This window comes from Lithobates pipiens, unplaced genomic scaffold (genome assembly GCF_037356315.1).
Source record: "Lithobates pipiens isolate NorthernLeopardFrog02 unplaced genomic scaffold, aLitPip1_a1.2 Scaffold_22, whole genome shotgun sequence".
NCBI classification, from domain to species: Eukaryota; Metazoa; Chordata; class Amphibia; order Anura; family Ranidae; genus Lithobates; species Lithobates pipiens.
Window position 1 is genome coordinate 83,196,852 of NW_027507784.1, and position 18,908 is coordinate 83,215,759.

At 44.9% G+C, this 18,908-nt stretch overlaps 1 protein-coding gene across 2 annotated transcripts in view; it reads left to right on the forward strand.

The window, feature by feature from the left end:
- RAB3GAP1 (RAB3 GTPase activating protein catalytic subunit 1) overlaps positions 1-18,908 on the forward strand; it is a 261,671-nt gene that overhangs the window by 47,800 nt on the left and 194,963 nt on the right. For both annotated transcript variants that reach the window (XM_077447811.1, XM_077447812.1), the window contains exons 7-8: positions 4,621-4,786; positions 11,680-11,779. In XM_077447811.1, coding sequence (XP_077303937.1) covers positions 4,621-4,786; positions 11,680-11,779 — 266 coding nt within the window. The remainder of the gene's footprint in view (positions 1-4,620; positions 4,787-11,679; positions 11,780-18,908) is intronic.

An 18,908-nucleotide genomic window follows, 5' to 3' on the forward strand; every position in this document is an offset into this window, starting at 1 on the left:
TTGCCTGCTCTGTGTAATGGTTTTGCACAAAGCAGCCCTGATCCTCCCCTTTCTCGGGTCCCACGCCTACTCTTCTGGCTCCTCCCCCTTCTGAGTGCTTCCATAGTAAGCCGCTTGCTCATGCGCACTCACTCCTGAGCCACACTCTGTGTGACCATTGACACACAATGTGGTTCGGCTCCATTACCCGCTCCCTTCCTCACTAGCTGTGATTGACAGCAGCAGGAACCAATGGCTCCTGCTGTATGCCTCTGAGCAAGTAAAGAGAGAGAGGGAGCAACGATGCTGCTCTCGTGCACATTGCTGGATTAACATCAGGCTTAGGTAAGTGTTAGCCCTTGTACACACGGTCGGACATTCTGATAACCAAATCCGTTGGATTTTGTCTGACGGATTTTGTCCGAAACTGTTGCATACACACGGTTGGACAAAGTTGTTGGAAAATCCAATCATTCAGAACGTGATGACGTTATTTCGTTACGACGGGACTACATTCAGGCTAGTAGCCAATAGATTTGGTCTAGGAATTTGATCTGAGCATGCGTGGACAAAGTCCGATCGGATCATGTTGTCGTAAAATTTTATAGCCCTGCTCTAAAACTCTGTTGGTCGGACATTCCGACGGAAACAGTCCGATGGAGCCCACACACAGTCGGATTATCCGACAACACAGTCCGATCGGACATTTTCCGTCGGAATGTCCCACCGTGTGTACAAGGGCTAAGGGGGGTCTTGGGGGAGGTTTTTATTTACCTTAATGCACTGAATAATGCATTAAGGTAAAGAAAAACCTTCTGTCTTTAGAACTACTTTAATTTTGTAGAATGTCACAAGGTGAGAGAATGCAGCAGGGGCCAATCTGTGTCAGACAGTTGTGAGCACAGGCAAGAACTGCACAGACACCAGGATTCCATGACCATTCAGGAAGAAGATGGTGATGCTGGATGATGCATTGTCAAGAGGAGTCCTGTGATCTCTGTTAATCAAGCTGCATGCCATTTATCGGGGCAGGCTACCGAATGGTGACAAGACCAGGACACGCCTACTTTATGAGAATCTGGTTATAGTCTGCACTGGAAGCATATGTGACAGGGTGACAACACAGCAGAGTTATAGGGAGACATTGACAAATTTTTGTCACCCCATCAGCTGAAGTGCCTAAACAAGGACTTTCATGGCAGGGTTTCCAGCTTTTATATTTAAAAGGATAACTATTACAGCATATCTCCAGGCAAAACCCCATTTTATTGAATTTTTTTATTTTTTATTTTAAGGTTTGGATGGAGTGGGACAGTGTTAGATCCTATGTCGGGTTGCTATTGCTGCCTGCGTCCCCCTTGGGGAAGTTCACCCCTCTATTTGTTCTGGTGACCATTGTTGCCAAGAAAGAAGGTGATTGGCTATCCAAAAATTTTGGACACATCCCCAAAAATAGTGTAGATGGGGAAATCTAATGGTGACCCTTGTTCTATGGATACTGTTTAAAGCAGAACTAAACTACTCTCTCAATCAACATTACCGATTTTTCATCCTTATGCTGCTAGTTAGAAAAATATATTCTTTCAGGGGCATTTTTTTTTCCTGTCATCTAGAGGGGAGGAGGGGCTCCACACCCTCCTGCCTGCGTTCCTGAGCTAAAGAGGATCTTAAATCTTAAATAAAATTCAACAGCTACAAATATTGTAGATGCTGGCTCTTATATAAAAAAAAAACTAACTCTTACCTGTCCAAAGATCAAGTGCCATCCCCACCTGGGTGGTCCTTCTGGTTTTGCGTCCCCATGTTTAGTAAGGGAAGCTGCGTGCGCCACGCTGTGCTCTGTGAATGATCCCGCAGCCTCCTGGGAGTTCGCTCCAATCATCCAGTGCTGGGATATGCAATTAGTGGACCTCCAGCTGTTGCAGAACTACAAGTCTCATGAGGCATAGCAAGACTCTGACAGCCACAAGCATGACACCCAGGGGCAGAGGCATGATGGGACTTGTAGTTTTGCAACAGGTGGAGGTCTGCTGACTTCATATCCCTGATCTAGGGGTTGTAAGACTAGGTACCTGCTAAAACTAGGTACCCCCCCCCCCCCCAAAAAAAAAACCCAAAAAAACAAAAACCCTCCAATCCTGGAAGAAAAGTGGGGAGCCTAGCTCTGAGGATGGGGGTGCGCTTTCATATAAAACATTTTTATTATTAATTTATCTTTGGTAATGCACTAGGTGTGTACGCCTTCCATTTCTGTTTTTCTTAAAAGGGGGTAGACATTAAAGCTGAACTTTTCGTTTTTAGGATGCAGTTCCGCTTAAGGGTATATGGATTCCAGGAAGTAAATACTGCACAAATCAGCTGCCATTACTCAACATGGCCACAGTCAGAAATGCAAGGGGGAGGGGGGGGGGTGTTTTTCAAAGTGATTTCTCAACAAAATATAGCATAGAGACATGGATGGATGGGGGAGGTTGGCTTTCAAATAAAATGGCGTTTTCAGTTACCCAGATACATTTAAGTTAAGCTTTGAGGGGAATTTCCCACAATTTGGGAGATTTACAATAACTTCCTGCTGCATCTCTAGGACAGGAAGTGAAGGAAACTCTCCCCAGTGGTACACTGACCGCAAAAAAAATAACCAGACAGGAGTTTTAACACTTCCCTACTGTATCCCCAAAAAAAACAAGTTTTTTTTCTTAACCGGTTCCCGACCGGTGCACGCCGATGTTCGTCGGCAGCATAGCATGGCTGGGCAAATGGGTGTACCTGTACGTCCCTTTAAATTTGCCGCTGTACCATCGCACGCGCCGGCCGGGACCTCCGTGAGTTGGATCCCGTGGACGCTATCACTGCGGGGATACCTGCGATCGTCTCACGGGAGGAAGAACGGGAAGCTGCTAACGTAAACAAGCGGTGTCACTAATCTCTGCTCCCTATGATCGGGAGCAGAGATCAGTGACGTGTCACACGTAGCTACGCCCCCCCCCCCCACGGTAAGAAACATGCCCCAGGGCACACTTAACCCTTACCCTGCCCCCTAGTTGTTAACCCCCTCACTGCCAGTGTCATTTACACAGGAATCAGTGCGATTGCTGTATAAATGACAATGGTCCCAAAAATGTCCGATGTGTCCGCCATAATGTTGCAGTCATGATAAAAATCGCTGATCACCGCCATTACTAGTAAAAAGAAAATGTATTAATAAAAATGCCATAAACTATCCCCTATTTTGTAAACGCTATTACTTTTTGCGCAGACCAATCAAACGCTTATTGTGATTTTACCAAAAATATATAGAAGAATACGTATCGGCCTAAACTGAGGAAAAAACATTTTTTTTATAAATTTTTGGGGGATATATATTATAGCAAAATGTAAAAAATAATGCTTTTTTTTTTTAATTTTTCAAAATTTTCTCCCTTTTTATTTATTTTTTATTTTTTTTAATAGCGCAAAAAATAAAAACTGTAGGGGTGATCAAATACCACCAAAAGAAAGCTCTATTTGTGGGAAGAAAAGAATGTCAATTTTGTTTGGGAGCCACGTCGCACTTGTCAGTTAAATCGACACAGTGCCGAATTGCAAAAAGTGCTCCGGTCAGGAAGGGGGTAAAATCTTCCGGGGCTGAAGCGGTTAACATGAAAATTACATTAACATGTTAAATATTTATAGTGGGTTAGGTATTGATTTGGGTTTTATTTTTCCATAGAAAAAGGCTAAAAAAATAAAATAAAATTGACCTGACCCCTTCCCATGTGGACAACTTTTGCAGAACATCAGCTGTTAGCACAGACTAACTACAGGACTAGATCAGGGAAAGCGTGAGATCTTGGGGACTGCTTTTTTTTTTTTTTTCCTTTCTTTCTTTTTTCTTCTTTGGATCGATTCATCTAATGACTCACTGAGGAAAAGGAGTAGCCACTCCTAGGGAACAATATTCAAATCTGAACTCATGTGCCTGGCAGTTAGAGACCTGGAGGTGCCGTAATTTGTAAGTAATCTTCGGCAGAAAGGGCTGTAGATTTTCCGAAATAGCATTTTGGTTATGTTAATGTGGCCATTTCACATGCAAATATTGCTTAATGGAGATTTTTTCATTAACCCACTTGGCTGGCTTGCTGATATAATTCTATAAACTGGAAGATTAGTGCTCTCCAGATAGTAAATGACCTTTCTGGAAATGTACAAAGTGGCATTTGTTTCCCAGTAACCTGCAGTTGTTCTGCGTTTCTTAAATGTGCAGAATAAGCTTCTTGTATTGGGTTGTTTTAATTTGCTTATTCTGATCCCGCTGGGTTCCTCTGCAGCTATATGCTGCCTCATTCCCCAGGTGTGTGCGATTGTAGCACCTGGTGCTTCCACTTTTTATAATAAGGAATCAAAATAGCTGCAGAGGCAACTGGAGTGGGGGGGGGGGGGGGGTGGTGCTGATGTTGCTGGTGGAGAGATCTGATAGCGGCTTCATGCCCAGGAGATGATTCGGTATGATTGCGGAGAAGGGGGCGCGTGTGACCCACCTGCTGAAAATAGCAGGAGGCTCCTTGGGAGCTGCTCTCTTCGTTTTTGCCATCCTGCTGTATGAATCAGTGCGATACCTCCATCTCGGGGACAGATGACGCTAATAAATTTGTTGTTTTGCAGCCAAGTTCCAGTCTTTGTGCAGATTCATCAGAAGTGGAGGAAACTTTACGTGGGCGAGTGCCAGGGGCCGGGAGTGCGGACAGACTTCGAGATGGTCCATTTAAGAAAAGTGCCCAATCAGTACACACACTTGTCGGGACTCCTGGACATCTTCAAATCCAAAATTGTATGTACACAGTTTTTCACCAATGGGAGCAGACGAATGTTTCATATTTCCCTGCTCAAATGTAGGGCACACCACATTAAATAAAGTTTTAGAGAAAGCCCAACTCTGATCTCAGATTCCAACTAGATAATGCTGCTCCAGGTAGGCCTGCCCAGGGGCGGACTGACCATTCAACCACTCGGGCACTGCCCGAGGGCCCCAGGCCACTAGGGGGCCCCATCAGGGTTGCCAGCCTCAGTAAAACCAGGGACAGTATGTAAAAATCTTTTATTTATTTTTTTACATCTGTCTCCGAAATTGTCCCTTACCGACATCCTTTTGGTCTAAAAATCCAGAGATTATAGCTGCCCCACCTCTACGGTACCTTCTCAGCCAATAGAAACATGGCTGTGTATACTGTGTGTGTGTATACTGTGTGGCCCCATAATCTCTGATTGCCTGGGGTCCCCATAATCTCCTATTGCCCGGTGACCCCATGAGTTGTCAGTCCGCCCCTGGGCCTGCCGACAATACTTCACACAGGTGCCAGCTCAGTTCGTCAGACTGAAACGATAAGTTCACTTTCTAATAAAAAATTAAATGCATATCTTTTAGTAGTTAATAAATGTGCATTATATGTCAAAAAAAGTTGCACTACTAATGGGTTTTAAAAACACTAATACCCCTTTCACACCAGGGCGTTTTGCAGGCGCTATAGCGTTAGAAATAGCGCCTGCAAAACGCCCTAAAGAAGCAGCATCATTGTGTGTAGTGTGAAAGCCCCGAGGGCTTTCACACTACAGCGGTGCGCTGGCAGGACGTCAGAAAAAAGTCCTGCCAGCAGCTTCTTTGGAGCGGTGAAGGAGCGGTGTGTTTACCGCTCCTCCACCGCTGCTGCCCATTGAAATCAATGGGGCAGCGCTGTAATGCTGCCGGCAAAACGCCGCTATTGCCGGTGGTTTTAACCCTTTCGCGGCCGCTAGCGGGGGGTAAAAGCACCCCGCTAGCGACCGAAATGCGCCGCAAATCCGGCGGTAAAACGCCGCTAAAAATAGCGGCGTTTTACCGCTGACGCAAGGTGCGGTGTGGTGTGAAAGGGGTGTAAGAATCAGCAGCTAGCATCAACAATATAGTAAATTGTGTAACAAACTAAAAAGATATGAAATGCAGCGTACATTTATTAATGTATTATTTTTTTTTTTTGTAAAGCTTTGCATCCGCGACCAGAAGATCGCAGGTGCAATCTGAGGTTGCTGCAGACTGTGTAGCTGTCTGCCCATACCTCGTACAGGCAGGCAGTTACTAAATGGCAGGAAGCATCAATGGACTACCTAGATTGCTCATCATTTTTTTTATTGTGGCAGCAGGTGTCGGGAGAAGATCCCCGGCCCGCTGTCACAATTAGACAGGAGATCGGGAAGTGGGAACTTGTTCTCAAAGGTGAACTTATCCTTGAAGCATATGCAATGAACCGGAGTTTGGACAGCTTCTCTCTGAGAAAATCCACCTTTTAATTGAGTCATAAAAACAACAAAACTCTACAGCATGACACTGTGGGGCATGAGAAAAAGTCTACGCATTTCATACTACATCAGGGCTTAATTATGACTGATCTCAGAGAAATGTACATGAAATAATTAATTGGGCTTTTATATCTACAGTCAGATACTCCAAATGCAAGGGTAATGATTATCTTTGCTTGAGGTGTAAGGCACTTAGCCCAAACATAAATCGCATGCTATTTGTTTGCAGAAGAGTTAAAAGATTGTGGAATAAAATTGTGGGTTGGTCAAGTTGTTTAATGAAGGGACATATAAATGTATCCTTTTTAGAATGATCGTGTTCCTACCCGGTCCCCAGGAAAGCGATACCAATTTTATGAATATCAGTTACTTTAATTACCGGTATTCAAGTTTGAGAGAATGATACCCCGAATAAGTAACCTTTTACTTCAGATCTTCAAAAATTTAATTTTATGGGGTTTTGGGTGGTAAGACTTTGAAAAATAAAGTCAGTTTGAAGGTTGATGGGCTAAATATATATATATTTTTATATAGTAAATAATAATAATAAAGTCAGTTTGAAGGTTGATGGGCTAAATATAGAAATTCCCAGTGTTCCTTGAATAAAGTGTTGTAATAACCTTGATTTTATAAAATTGAATGTACTTGTGATGATCATGAATATGAAAAAAGAGGAAGGACGGAGTTTTGTTGAAGGTGTTGCCTCCAATGGAGTGACAATACCACATCCATAAAATTCTAAAAGCACATATTCGTATGTATTTTCTTTAACACAACACATAGTTAAAAGCATGAATAAAGGAATAAATGGTTACAATCCGGATGTTCTGAATGTAATCGTGTTTTTGGACACCCAACCAAACCCCACACTCCTCAGCCAGCCCATAGTGTGTTTTATTTTTTAATACAAATTAGTACAACTGAATATACCTATCCATGCATCAAGGATCCAATTTACAAAACATTGAACAGTTGTAATGAACATATTAGATTGTAAATGAGAAATAGCAATGCAGTTGGTGGAGGGGGAGATAGCCATATATAAGCCCCACTAGGTAAGGAACCTCCCCAAAGGAATCGCAAGCATTCACAAGTTCACAGGAGATGCACCTAAAAGCATTCAAACTAGAACAAGCCCACTAGGAAAACAAAATGCCCAGTTAATATGGTCACAGTGAGGTCCACCATGAGTAATTCCATTAATGTGAACAGAAAAGCATATCCGTCTTCCTAGCCAGGCAGGCTTTGCCATGATCATGAAGAATAGATCAAAATCGAGGGAAAAAATACCAGTTTTGGGCTATTTTCTAAATGGGCCCTCCACCCAATTATAAAAAAAAAAAAAAATTATCCAAATAAGGGGGCATGGGCTTATGACTCCCTACACCAGGGTTTCTCAAACAGGATTCCATGGAACCTTAGGGTTCCTTCAGAGGTTGCTAGAGGTTCCTTGAGCAATGAGCAATTTCTGCCTCTTCGATAAGTTCCCACTGACACCATTGATCTTTTTAGCCGTATGTAAGGGGATAACTCTTCCAAATGACCACAAGTGTAAGCAGCATTCTTCCCACTGACCATCACACTTACAATTACAAATTACAATTTATCACGAGTTGTAGCTATAGTCATTTTTATCAGGGGTTCCCTGAGACCATAAAGTTAATTTAAAGGGGTTGTAAAGGTAAATTTTTTATTTGCTACATAGGTTCCTTTAAGCTAGTGCATTGTTGGTTCACTTACCTTTTCCTTCGATTTCCCTTCTAAATGTTTTTTTGCTTTGTCTGAATATCTCACTTCCTGTTTCTCCTCAGTAAACTTCTCACCATCATCCGAGCTGGTGGTTAGTCAGCCAGAACAGCTTACTGAACAGCTTACTGGGGTGAAACAGGAAGTGAGAAATTCAGACAAAGAAAACAAAGAAAAAAAACATTTAGAAGGGAAATCGAAGGAAAAGATAAGTGAACCAACAATGCACTAGCTTAAAGGAACCTATGTAGAAAATAAAAAAATTACCTTTACAACCCCTTTAAGGGTTCCTCTGTGTTGAAAAGGTTGAGAAAGCCTGCCTTACACGCTCAGTATATCCTCAGTCTTTCAGGATGAGTGAAGCTGGGCTTCATTTAACCCAGAAAACCAAGAACATCTTATGGCACAAAAGGTATTGCTCCTAAATGGGCCCTCCATCCAATTATAAAAAAAAAAAAAATAGAAAAACTCTGGCTGCAATACTCGCCTTTAATCCAAAATTGTATTTGGATTAAAGGCGAGTACTGCAGCCAGAATTTTTCTATTTTTTTTTTTCATAATTGGATGAAGGGAAGGGTTTAGGAGCAATACCTTTTGTGCCATAAGATGTTCTTGGTTTTCTGGGTTAAATGAAGCCCAACTTACTCATCCTGGAAGACTGAGGATATACTGAGTATAGGGAGTCACAAGCCCGCCCCCTTACAGGACCTCACTGTGGCACCCTACATTCACTGTGTAGTGATGCAGAAAGTGGCACTGACAGCATCACATCAGTGCCTCTCTCTACATTGACAATCGCCCGGCCTGAAGGTGTAGCGCACTCTGAGGTATCACATGACTAGCCTGGGGAATGTACTTTTATAATTTTAAAGTAAAAAAAAAAAAAAAATACATACAACCTTGAGGACCGGGTGGGGGCATGTCCAAGTTAGGGATCTGTGCTGGTAGGAATTCTGTGTTGAGTGAAATATGGGAGGCACCATTGATAACCTCCTGCTACAAAAGTCCTAGTTGTCTGGCTTCAGTATTTGCAGTCTGACACAAGCATTCAAATGAGAAAATCAGATTGAAATCCTGATCTGCAGAGTTATTGCAGAAAGTTCGGATTCCACTGGACTAGATAGAATGTTGGGCAGGTAACGGCCCTTAATTTTATTTATTTATTTTTTAGGAGAAATTGGCAGTGGCAGCCTTCATATTCCCTCAGTACAGATCTCCTTGAAGATTCTTACCCGGCTCTTCTTATTATTCTTTTTCCCTGAGACATTGCTGAGGCTGCACATAAGCAGCCAACCAGAATCTATACTGAAGCTGGGCTTTCTGTACAAGTCAGAATCAGCAGCATGAAGTGTCCGAATGGTGCGCTTTAAAGCTGAAATTTTAGCAACATTTCAAGTCTGTAGGACTTGCTGTCACAATATATAAAATAAAATATATATATATTTTTTTTTTTTCAAATAACAAACATGTTCTACTTACCTGCCTTGTAAAATGGTTTTGCACAGGGCAGCCCCGGTCCCCTTTTTGGGTTCCCCATCGACGGTCCTTGCTCCCCCCCCACCGAGTGCCTTGAGCTTGCTATGGGGGCACTTGAGCAGGCTTGCTCCCAAGCCGCGCTCCTGTGAATGGACATTGTCCATTCACACACACAGCACGGTTTGGCCCCACGCGCTGCTCTCTGATTTATTCGCGCTTACTGACTGTGATTGGCAGCAAGTTTTTCTTGGATAAAGGCATTAAGAGCATGCTGATAGGAGGGAAAAAGCAGAGTTTCGGAGATGAGCTCATCAGTGTGCTGCTTCCTCACTCACTGTCTAGTCACAACCTGGGAGTGAGAACAGGGCAACGTGGGCTCAGAGAAAGTGGGTTAAATGATGCTGGCCATCAGATTGAAGACCTCTAGTGGTAGAAAAAAACAAGTGCGGGTAAAATCTCTGGATTGTGGTTGAATATTGCAGCAAAAAAACATTTTCTTATTTTATCACTTAGTGGTCTTTCTAATTAACAAAAAAACTTTTTTTTTTTTTTATTAAATCTCACATTTTCCAGTAACTTAAAGCGGAGTTCCACCCAAAAATGGAACTCCCGCTGTCCAGATTCCTCCCCCCTTCCTGTGTCACATTTGGCACCTTTCATGGCGGGGGGGGGGGGGGGAAGCAGATACCTGTCTAACCCAGGTATTTGCTCCCACTTCCGGGCATAGATCGCTGCATGCTCTGTGGTGATCTACACCATGTCCGGCCACCTCCTCCGTCCGTCCCCCCGCTGTCTTCTGGGAGACACACAGGTCCCAGAAGACAACAGGGACCAGTGAGGGCGCACAGTGCAACTCACGCATGTGCATTTGGGAACCAGGCTGTGAAGCCGCAAGGCTTCACTTCCTGATTCCCTAACGAAGATGGCGGTGCCTCCACCTGAGAGCCGAGGGACAGATCGGCTTTGGGTGAGGACATCGCGGGTGTCCTGGACAGGTAAGTGTCCATATTTTAAAGGTCAGCAGTTGCAGTATTTGTAGCTGCTGACTTTAAAAAAATTAAATAAATTTGGCGGAACTCCGCTTTAAACTTAACATTTGTGCCATCGAATCTTAGTACTGTAATTGTATTTAATGCCATTATATAAATAATTATATTTAGCTGGAAAAAAAATAACCATTTTCCCCTAAGAATTTATGGGGATTAAGTTTAAAATGTCATTTCTGAAGCGAAACATTTATTTCTAAAGCTGGTCATATACTGTACAATCTCCTTTAGATTTACCATCACCATGTAGTGTAAGGCCCCTTTCACACTGGGACGGAAGGTGCGTCGGCGGTAAAGCGCCGCTATTTTTAGCGGCACTTTGCTGTTGGATTTGCGGCGCTATTTGGACACTAGTCGGTTTTACCCCCTGCTAGCCTCTGTGGAGGTGCTTTGCCGGCGGTATAGCCGCGCTGCCCCATTGATTTCAATGGGCAAGAGCGGTGGAGGATCGGTATATACACGCTCCAAAGATGCTGCTAGCAGGACTGTTTTTTTTACCTTCCTGCTAGTGCACCACTCCAGTGTGAAATCCCTCGGGCTTTCACACTGGAGACACAGCAGCGGCTGATTTAGGTCAGTTTGTAGGCGCTATTTTTAGCGCAATAGCGCCTGCAAAACAACCCAGTGTGAAAGGGGTCTAAAGTCTGATACACAGTACAGGGTTGCACATAAAAAAAAAAAAAAACTGTCTGCTCTGGTCGGGAGCCACTGTACTAACCATGTGAGGTTAGTCCAGTGATCTCCCCTGCTGAGCTGTTGTGTTCTGGCAGGGGGACACCTCCCCCCCCCCCTCCCCCGCCAGCACACTCTGATCAACGCTCTATCGGCCGAGATCGCTGATCAGGAGTCGGTCAGCTGCTGGTTTTCCAGCATTCATGTCTGACATACACACGGGCAGAATGTTGGCTGGTATTTTTTGTACTGGCAAATGTCTCCCGACATACTGCCCATGTGTACAGGGCTTTAGGGGCTGCCTGATTTTGATACTAATTGAATGATTTGTTCAGGATTGTCCTGATGCATAGATTTGGTCAATATAATGTATAGTGTATGGCCATTGGTATATTGGATGTTTGTATTCATTTTACGTGAAAAGTTAAAATCTTACCTTGTCTGTCTGTAGGGCTGTCCCCTTACTGCGCTCCCACCTGTGAACATTGCAATCCGCTTCACCTATATTCTGCAGGACTGGCAGCAGTACTTCTGGCCACAGCAACCTCCAGGTAGGATACTACAACCCCCCTCCCAACCACCAGAGTATCACTGAGACCAAGTACTTACTTTCCCCTCCTCCCTTTCCTTTTTTCTTTTCCTCCTGCTTTTCTTTTTCCTTTTTTATTTTTTATTTTTGTATCCTTTTCTTTCCATAACCTTTTTCCTTTTATTTTTTTATTTTTTTCATTATAAATTTATTTAGACCAGGGGTCTCCAAACTTTCTAAGCAGGGGTCCAGTTTTCTGTTCTTTAGACTTTGGGGGGGGGGGGGGCCCAGACTGTGGCCAATGGAAGTAGAGGAGTGAGACAGCGGCTGGAGCCACTGAGCTCATGCACATCGCTGGATCGGATCGGGCTCAGGTAAGAAAAAAGGGGGGTCTGGGAGGGAGCTACAGCACAGGTGGGTTTTCACCTTAAAGCAGAGTTCCACTCTGAATTTTTTATTTTTTTTTATTTTTCCAGTTTTTGATCAATAATGACAAACATTTGGAGTGAATTTCTTTTTTTTTTATACTTGCCAGAAATGCCCTGTTGCTGGTGGTTCCTAACCTGCCACTTCCGGCCCCCTGGCGCTCCACATCACTTCCTCCCTCGCCTGTGCTCCTGGGAAATGATCCATCATTTCCCAGGAGTCGGTGGGCAGGACATTGTGAAATAAATTCAGTTTTCTCTTATATTCACCAACCGACACAGCTTCTCTCTTAGCCATTGGGTTGTTATGCCCACCACTATGAAATTACTAGGCATTACTTGTTATGTAACACTCAGAACTTTCCAGTTCCGCCCAGGGGGCGGTCCCTTGGGCAACAAGCCTCCAGCCTGCCATGCAGTCATCAGTTTTATTTTGCCTAGTGAAGGAGAAGGACCTAGGAACCCTGCAGGCCCATCGGTCCGTGTTTTTTTAAAATTTTTGTTTTTTCCTGCAGAAGCTTGTCTTTTTGCGCAAGATAATTGATCCTGTGATCTGCTATCAACAGCCAGCTGGGTGACAGGCTGGATACACTTATCCGTGTAGTCTCCCCAATCCGGCCATCGAGTGTGTGCAGGTCATAGCTCCGCGCTAGGCCGGCCACGGCGAAACCTCCGCTCCAGAGGTGGTCGTGAGCTTTTATGCTCCGGGGCACACATATGACCGGGCTACTGATGTCTGCGTCACAGTGTGCCGGGCCAGCAGCCACCCTGTACTGATCAGTGAGTGGGTCTGTAATGGAATGTCTCCCAGCTCTGCAGGACTGGTAAGTACAGCTCTCCCTGCCTCGGTGGGGCTGAGCAGCTGGGCATTCCCTGGGAGGTCGATTCGGGGGTCCCTCACCTCAGTCTCTCTTCTTTCTGTCCCATTCCCCCCCCCCCACCCTGGCGGGATGCTGCTGAGTGGTGTGTGTCTGTGCAGGGGCTCTCCGGGGGGGCTCTCACCTGGGGGGGGGGGGGGGGGGCGGTTCGTGGTGCTGGCTGGCTGAGTCCTGGGTCCTGTTTTTCATGTCCCTGGAAGGTGTCAGTGAGGCTATGCTGGTGTCCTGTGCAGCGCTGTACTCCCCGCCCACAAGCCAGCACGCTCACCTAAGGTGTTCCCATATCTGACTTATTTTGACAAATTCATTTACAAGGAATGGGGTCGCCCCCAAAGGACCCTTTTGGTCCCTAAATCCATGGCGGTGCGTTACCCCTTTGAGGAGAGTCTTCTCAAAAAGTTGTCGGCTCCTCCGGTCGTGGACCCCTCAGTATCCAGGTTAAATAAAGTAACTACGATCCCGGTGGAGGGGACTCATTTAAGGATCCCATGGACAGGAAGGCCGAGGCAGTGGCTCGTTCCTAGTTTACGGCGGGGGGGTCCGCCGTGCGACCAGTACTGGCATCTGCACTTGTGTCGCAGATACTAACTGAGTGGGCAAAATTGTTGCACCGCAAATTGGGAGAGCTTCTCCTGTCTGCATGGAACTAGCAGACCAACTAGTGCAAGGCCTTAAGTACATCTGTGATGCGGCCCTGGATACTCTTCCTCTGTTATCCAGGGCTTCAGTGTCAGCTGTGGTGCTGAGGAGCTTGATTTGGTTAAAATGCTGGTCTGCTGACCAGGCATCTAAGAAAGCCCTGACGGATCTTCCCTTCCTTGGCAACCGGCTTTTTGGAGCCTCGTTGGATGACATTATTAAAAATGGCCCAGGCCAGGAAGGCTAAGGAGCCACGCCGTAGGCAAGGGCCCTCTTTTTCCGCTCACAGGTGGCTTTTTCATCCGCCCGGAGCTTTGGCTAAACGTCCCGAGCCCGACAGGATACCCATGGAGGGACAGAAACGTCCCTGGATCCACAAGCCTAACAAGCCTGCGAACAAAAGTGCTTCCGCATGAAGGTTTGCCCCCACCCATGTCTCAAATGGGGGGTCTCCTTCGGGAGTTTGCAGCCTGGTGGTCCTCCCGACTATCCGACCAATGGGTCTGCGATCTGATTTCCTCAGGCTACAAGATAGTTTCTCTCTTGGCCGCCAAACAGATTCTTCCCCTCCAGCATACCCGTATCCCCGGCTCGCCGGGTGGCCCTCTTGGGGGCAGTAAGGGACCACTTTTTTTTGTTGGGAAAAATACACTTTTTTAAATTAAATTGTTAAAGATAATGTTACGCCGAGTAAATTGATACCCAACATGTCACGCTTCAAAATTGCGCCCGCTCGTGGAATGGCGGTAATATTTTACCCTTAAAAAGCTCCATAGGGGACGTTTAAAAAATTCTTCAGGTTGCATGTTTTAAGTTACAGAGGAGGTCTAGGGAGAGAATTATTGCTCTCACCTTACCAATCACGGTGATACCTCACATGTGCGGTTTGAACACCGTTTTCATATGCAGGCGCTACTCACGTATGTGTTCACTTCTGCACGTGAGCTCGGCGGAACGGGGCGCATTTAAAAAAAAAAAAAAATTCTTATTTTTTATTTTTTTATTTTTACACTGTTCTTTTAAAAAAGAAATTGTCACTTTTATTCCTATTACAAGGAATGTAGACATCCCTTTTAATAGAAAAAAAGCATGACAGGACCTCTTAAATATGAGCTCTGGGGTCAAAAAGACCTCAGACCTCAGATCTCATATTTACACTAAAATGCAATAAAAAAAAAATGTTGTTTGAAATTTTTTTTTTAAATTGGCCCTTTAAGAGCTATGGGGAGAAGTGAAGTTTTGACATCTCTTCCACCCTGCAAAGGTATGGAGACGGGTGGGGGCCATCTTCCCCTCACTCGTCTTCATACCCAGGAAGGACAAGCATTTGATCGCCTTCGCCGCTGCCGGCGGCTCCGGTAAGCGGCGGGGGGGCCCTCTCCCACCGTCGTTAAAAGTGATCTTGCAGTGAATCCACTGCTGAGACCACAATTATGGGAAACCGGACCGCCGGCCGAAGACGAATACCGGAGTTATGGCAGCTAGCTGCTGCCATGACAAAGATATCCCTCTTCAAAGTAAGGACGTAGATCGGCATGCGGTGGTCCAGAACGGGTTAAAAAAAATGATTTATGTGGTTGAAACTCCACTTTAATGCATAGAATGCAATAAGGTGAAAAACCTTGAGGTTTTAGAACAACTTTAAGTAAGAACGACAGGTTGAGAAAAGAGGTGAGGATTTATAGGAGAGGGATCCAAAGAGAAGTACAGCGGGAACATAAAAAAAATTAAGGAGGGAGAGGGGGAGGGGTTGAAGGGAAGGAGAACAGGAAGTCTATAAAATATAGTGACATGCGGGTTACAATATTAAGTACAGAGAATGCCTACTGAGAGGTCTGGGTCTTCTGGACTGAGAGGTAGGTGCGGTATTCCTGCATGAATTGGTTTTACAGAAATGTTCATCTTTATGCAGCAAGTTTTCTTGACACCAAGAGAATAATGGTGACAGGGGGAGGGAGCTTAAGCTGATTCAAAATATCAGCTCTTTTCCTGTGAGCTGTGTGAAAGGGGGGGAGGGGGGTGGGCATCTCTTCCCTCCAATCAGGTCTCAGAGCTCTACAGTGTGTAATTTCAGCTCTCCACCCCCTATATTCTGACAGTTCAGTTTTTATAAATTCTTTACTCTGCACAGCTGTAGAGAAGAGAAGACTGCAGATAGACAGGTACAACCTATGTAGGAGTATTTGTTTCATCACTGTGTATCACCTGAGGATAGTCCCTTCACTGGGTATTTGTAAGGATTTACAACCACTTCAAATAATAAATAGAATATATTTTCAAAACATACCTTCTTTTTGAATCGATGACCTCATCACTGGGTCTCTCTACTTCTTTATGCAATGCAGGCAGATCAGGACTGGCAGTGGGGAGGGGGGGGCAGGGCTGCTGGGATCCCACTTCAGAGCTCATCTCAAGAGTCCTCAGCCCTGATGCAGGCAGTGTGCTGATGCTTAGGAAGATTTATACAAATAATAATAAAGTGTCTTGATGTCAGTCTGGAGGGGTGCAACAAAAGATTGGCCCTAAGGCTGCATTCACACCTCAGCGTAGCGTTTTTACCGGTGTTTTGTCGCGTGTATTCGCACGTTTGCATACAGCGTTTTGCAGCGTTTTTTAACTTCAGCGTTTTTTTTTCAGCCAATAGGAAAAATATTCATCTCTTTTTTTCATCTGCTTCCTTTTCTGCTTCTGCTTTTCATCTGTCATTTCCTTATGTAAATTATATTTTCTCCTAAGCAGATACAGCGACAAATCGCCCATAGAAACGCTCTTTGTCGCTTGAATCGAGCGTTTCCATTAGTTTCTATGGGAATTAAAATGCCCAAATCAGCCCGATTCGCGCGACAAAAAAGGGTCCGGAACTTGTTTGAGCTTCAGGCGACTTGGAGTGGAGATGTGAACCATCTCCATTGAGAATAATGGATTTTTTCCCCTCCAGCGTTTTGTAGCTTCAGGCTTCAAGTGACAAAACGCTCAGGTGTGAATGGGGTCTAATGGGACTGGTTGAGGTGGGCACCAAAAAGCATCATACCAGTAATTGAAGTATAAAGTATATGTATATGAAAAATAAAAAAGGAGTGGTCTGGTGTCACCGGTAACCCACCTCCAGCCCTGAAATTTGCAACAAAAGATTCGCCCTAATGGCAATTTAAATGAGGTGGGCACCATTTGGCCAAAAAGAATCTTACCAGTAATTGAAGTATAAAGTATATGCGTTTATTCAGGTAAAAATCATGCATACATTGGTATCATCAGCAATGGCCAGTTGTAAAACAACATACATGTAAAATAAACAATGGTACATAAATGGCTGATGGTAAAACACAGGCATTGGTATATACCCTAAGTGTGGAAACCGTGATACACAAGCATCTAATGTACCTGACGTGTTTCGCGAGACCCAGCTCGCTCTTCAGGGGTTGATGCATGTACATATGCACCTAAGATAGGAGAATACAAATGGGTAGGGGGTATAGGTATGATGGAGTAGTTGCAGAGCGTGGGAGCCATAATGTGGGGTCCCATACTCCACACTAAATGAGGTCAGGACAGAAGGCGTGCAGTTCCCAGAGGTAGCAGCGGGTGTCTCACCAGGAACCATGGAGGCGGAGCCGATTAACCCCTGAAGAGCAAGCTGGACCTCGCGAAATGCGTCGAGTACACTAGATGCTTGTGCATCACATGTTTTCCACTCTTAGGGTATACCAATGCCCGTGTTTTACATGCTTATCATCCATTTATGTCCCATTGTTTATTTTACATGTATTTTGTTTTACAGCTGGCCATTGCTGATGATACCAATGTATGCGTGACTTTTACCTGAATAAACACATATACTTTATACTTCAATTACTGGTATGATGCTTTTTGCCCGAATGGTGCCCACCTCATTTAAAGTGCCATTAGGGTGAATCTTTTGTTGCATATTTCAGGGCTGAAGGTGGGTCACCGGTGACACCCGACCACTCCTTCTTTTTTATTTTTTCAGTCTGGAGGAGTGGGCAGGAGTGGGCAGAATTTTTTTTGCATCTTGACCACCCAAGGTAACACCCACATGAGATGAGGACCCTGCATGATGGAAAGAACTGAGATCCAATGGATAAAAGGGATGGGCCAGGGGCAGAAAGAGAGGGAAGGGATGGATTATGCTGCAGTTCCTCCAGCCAGGTAATAAGGTGGGCTCTTGCTGACTTGCTGCAGTTTCTAATGCATATTGTGAGAAGCTCACAGTGTGCAGTAAAATCAGTAAGCCATTTCAGTGTAGGAGATGAGCCTCTACAACTGAAATCAGAGCAAGCCATTTCAGTACAAAGAGGTGAGCCAGTACAACTGAGCAAGACTGAAGAGAAAGAGTCTGGATCAGTTGACGTGTTAACTGCAAGCATCTGTAGAGAGAGTTGAAATACATTTTCCGTGAACCGTCTGTGCTGTCAACATGTCAAAAACTGTTTAATTTGGTACATTCGGTGTTCTGATACAGACAGCACATAGACCGTTCCTGACCTTTTTCTTCTCTTAAAAGCAAGCAAGGCAATAGAACTTGTTTAAGATTGTGATTGGATGGGGAAACAAGGGAACAGCGTGTGCCTTATACACCATCTCCATACAGCTCTCTTTTTATGAACTCGGATGTTGTGAAACAGGGGTGCGAGAGGCCCACAAACTCACACCAGGGAAGTTCATGCCCATTATCTGGGATGGCAGATTGGCAAGCCGAGATCACGATGATCAACGGGTTGTCGAACTGCCATCCCAGAGCATCAGAGTGCATGGAGCCGGCACCAGCAGTGGAGGAAGCTGGAGCCACATAAACCGGTCCTCTGTAGCGCCGCCTCTTGTCCCAGGTGGGCTGATGCCAAGTGCACTTCGCCTGGGATCTTTCTAGCAGCCTGCAGAGCGATGCCAGCTGAAGCTGGAAGAGGAAAAGGTCAGTGTATTAAACATCGTATACACTGCACTTTTGCAGAGGGCATATGATAAAAAAAGTGTTATAAGGCTGCTTTCACACTGATTCGCAGGTTCAGTGCTGTACACCTGTGGCTTTCCTGCAGGTTAGCTGCACTGAGTCATAGACTTCTATTGTATCCTGAGGTTTTGGTGCGCTTTCAGGAAGTGCACCAAACCTGCAAGATGTAATAGATGTCTTTGGCTCTGTACAGCTCACCCTCAAGAAAGCCACAGGTGCACTGTGGTGCGGGTAAACCGCAGC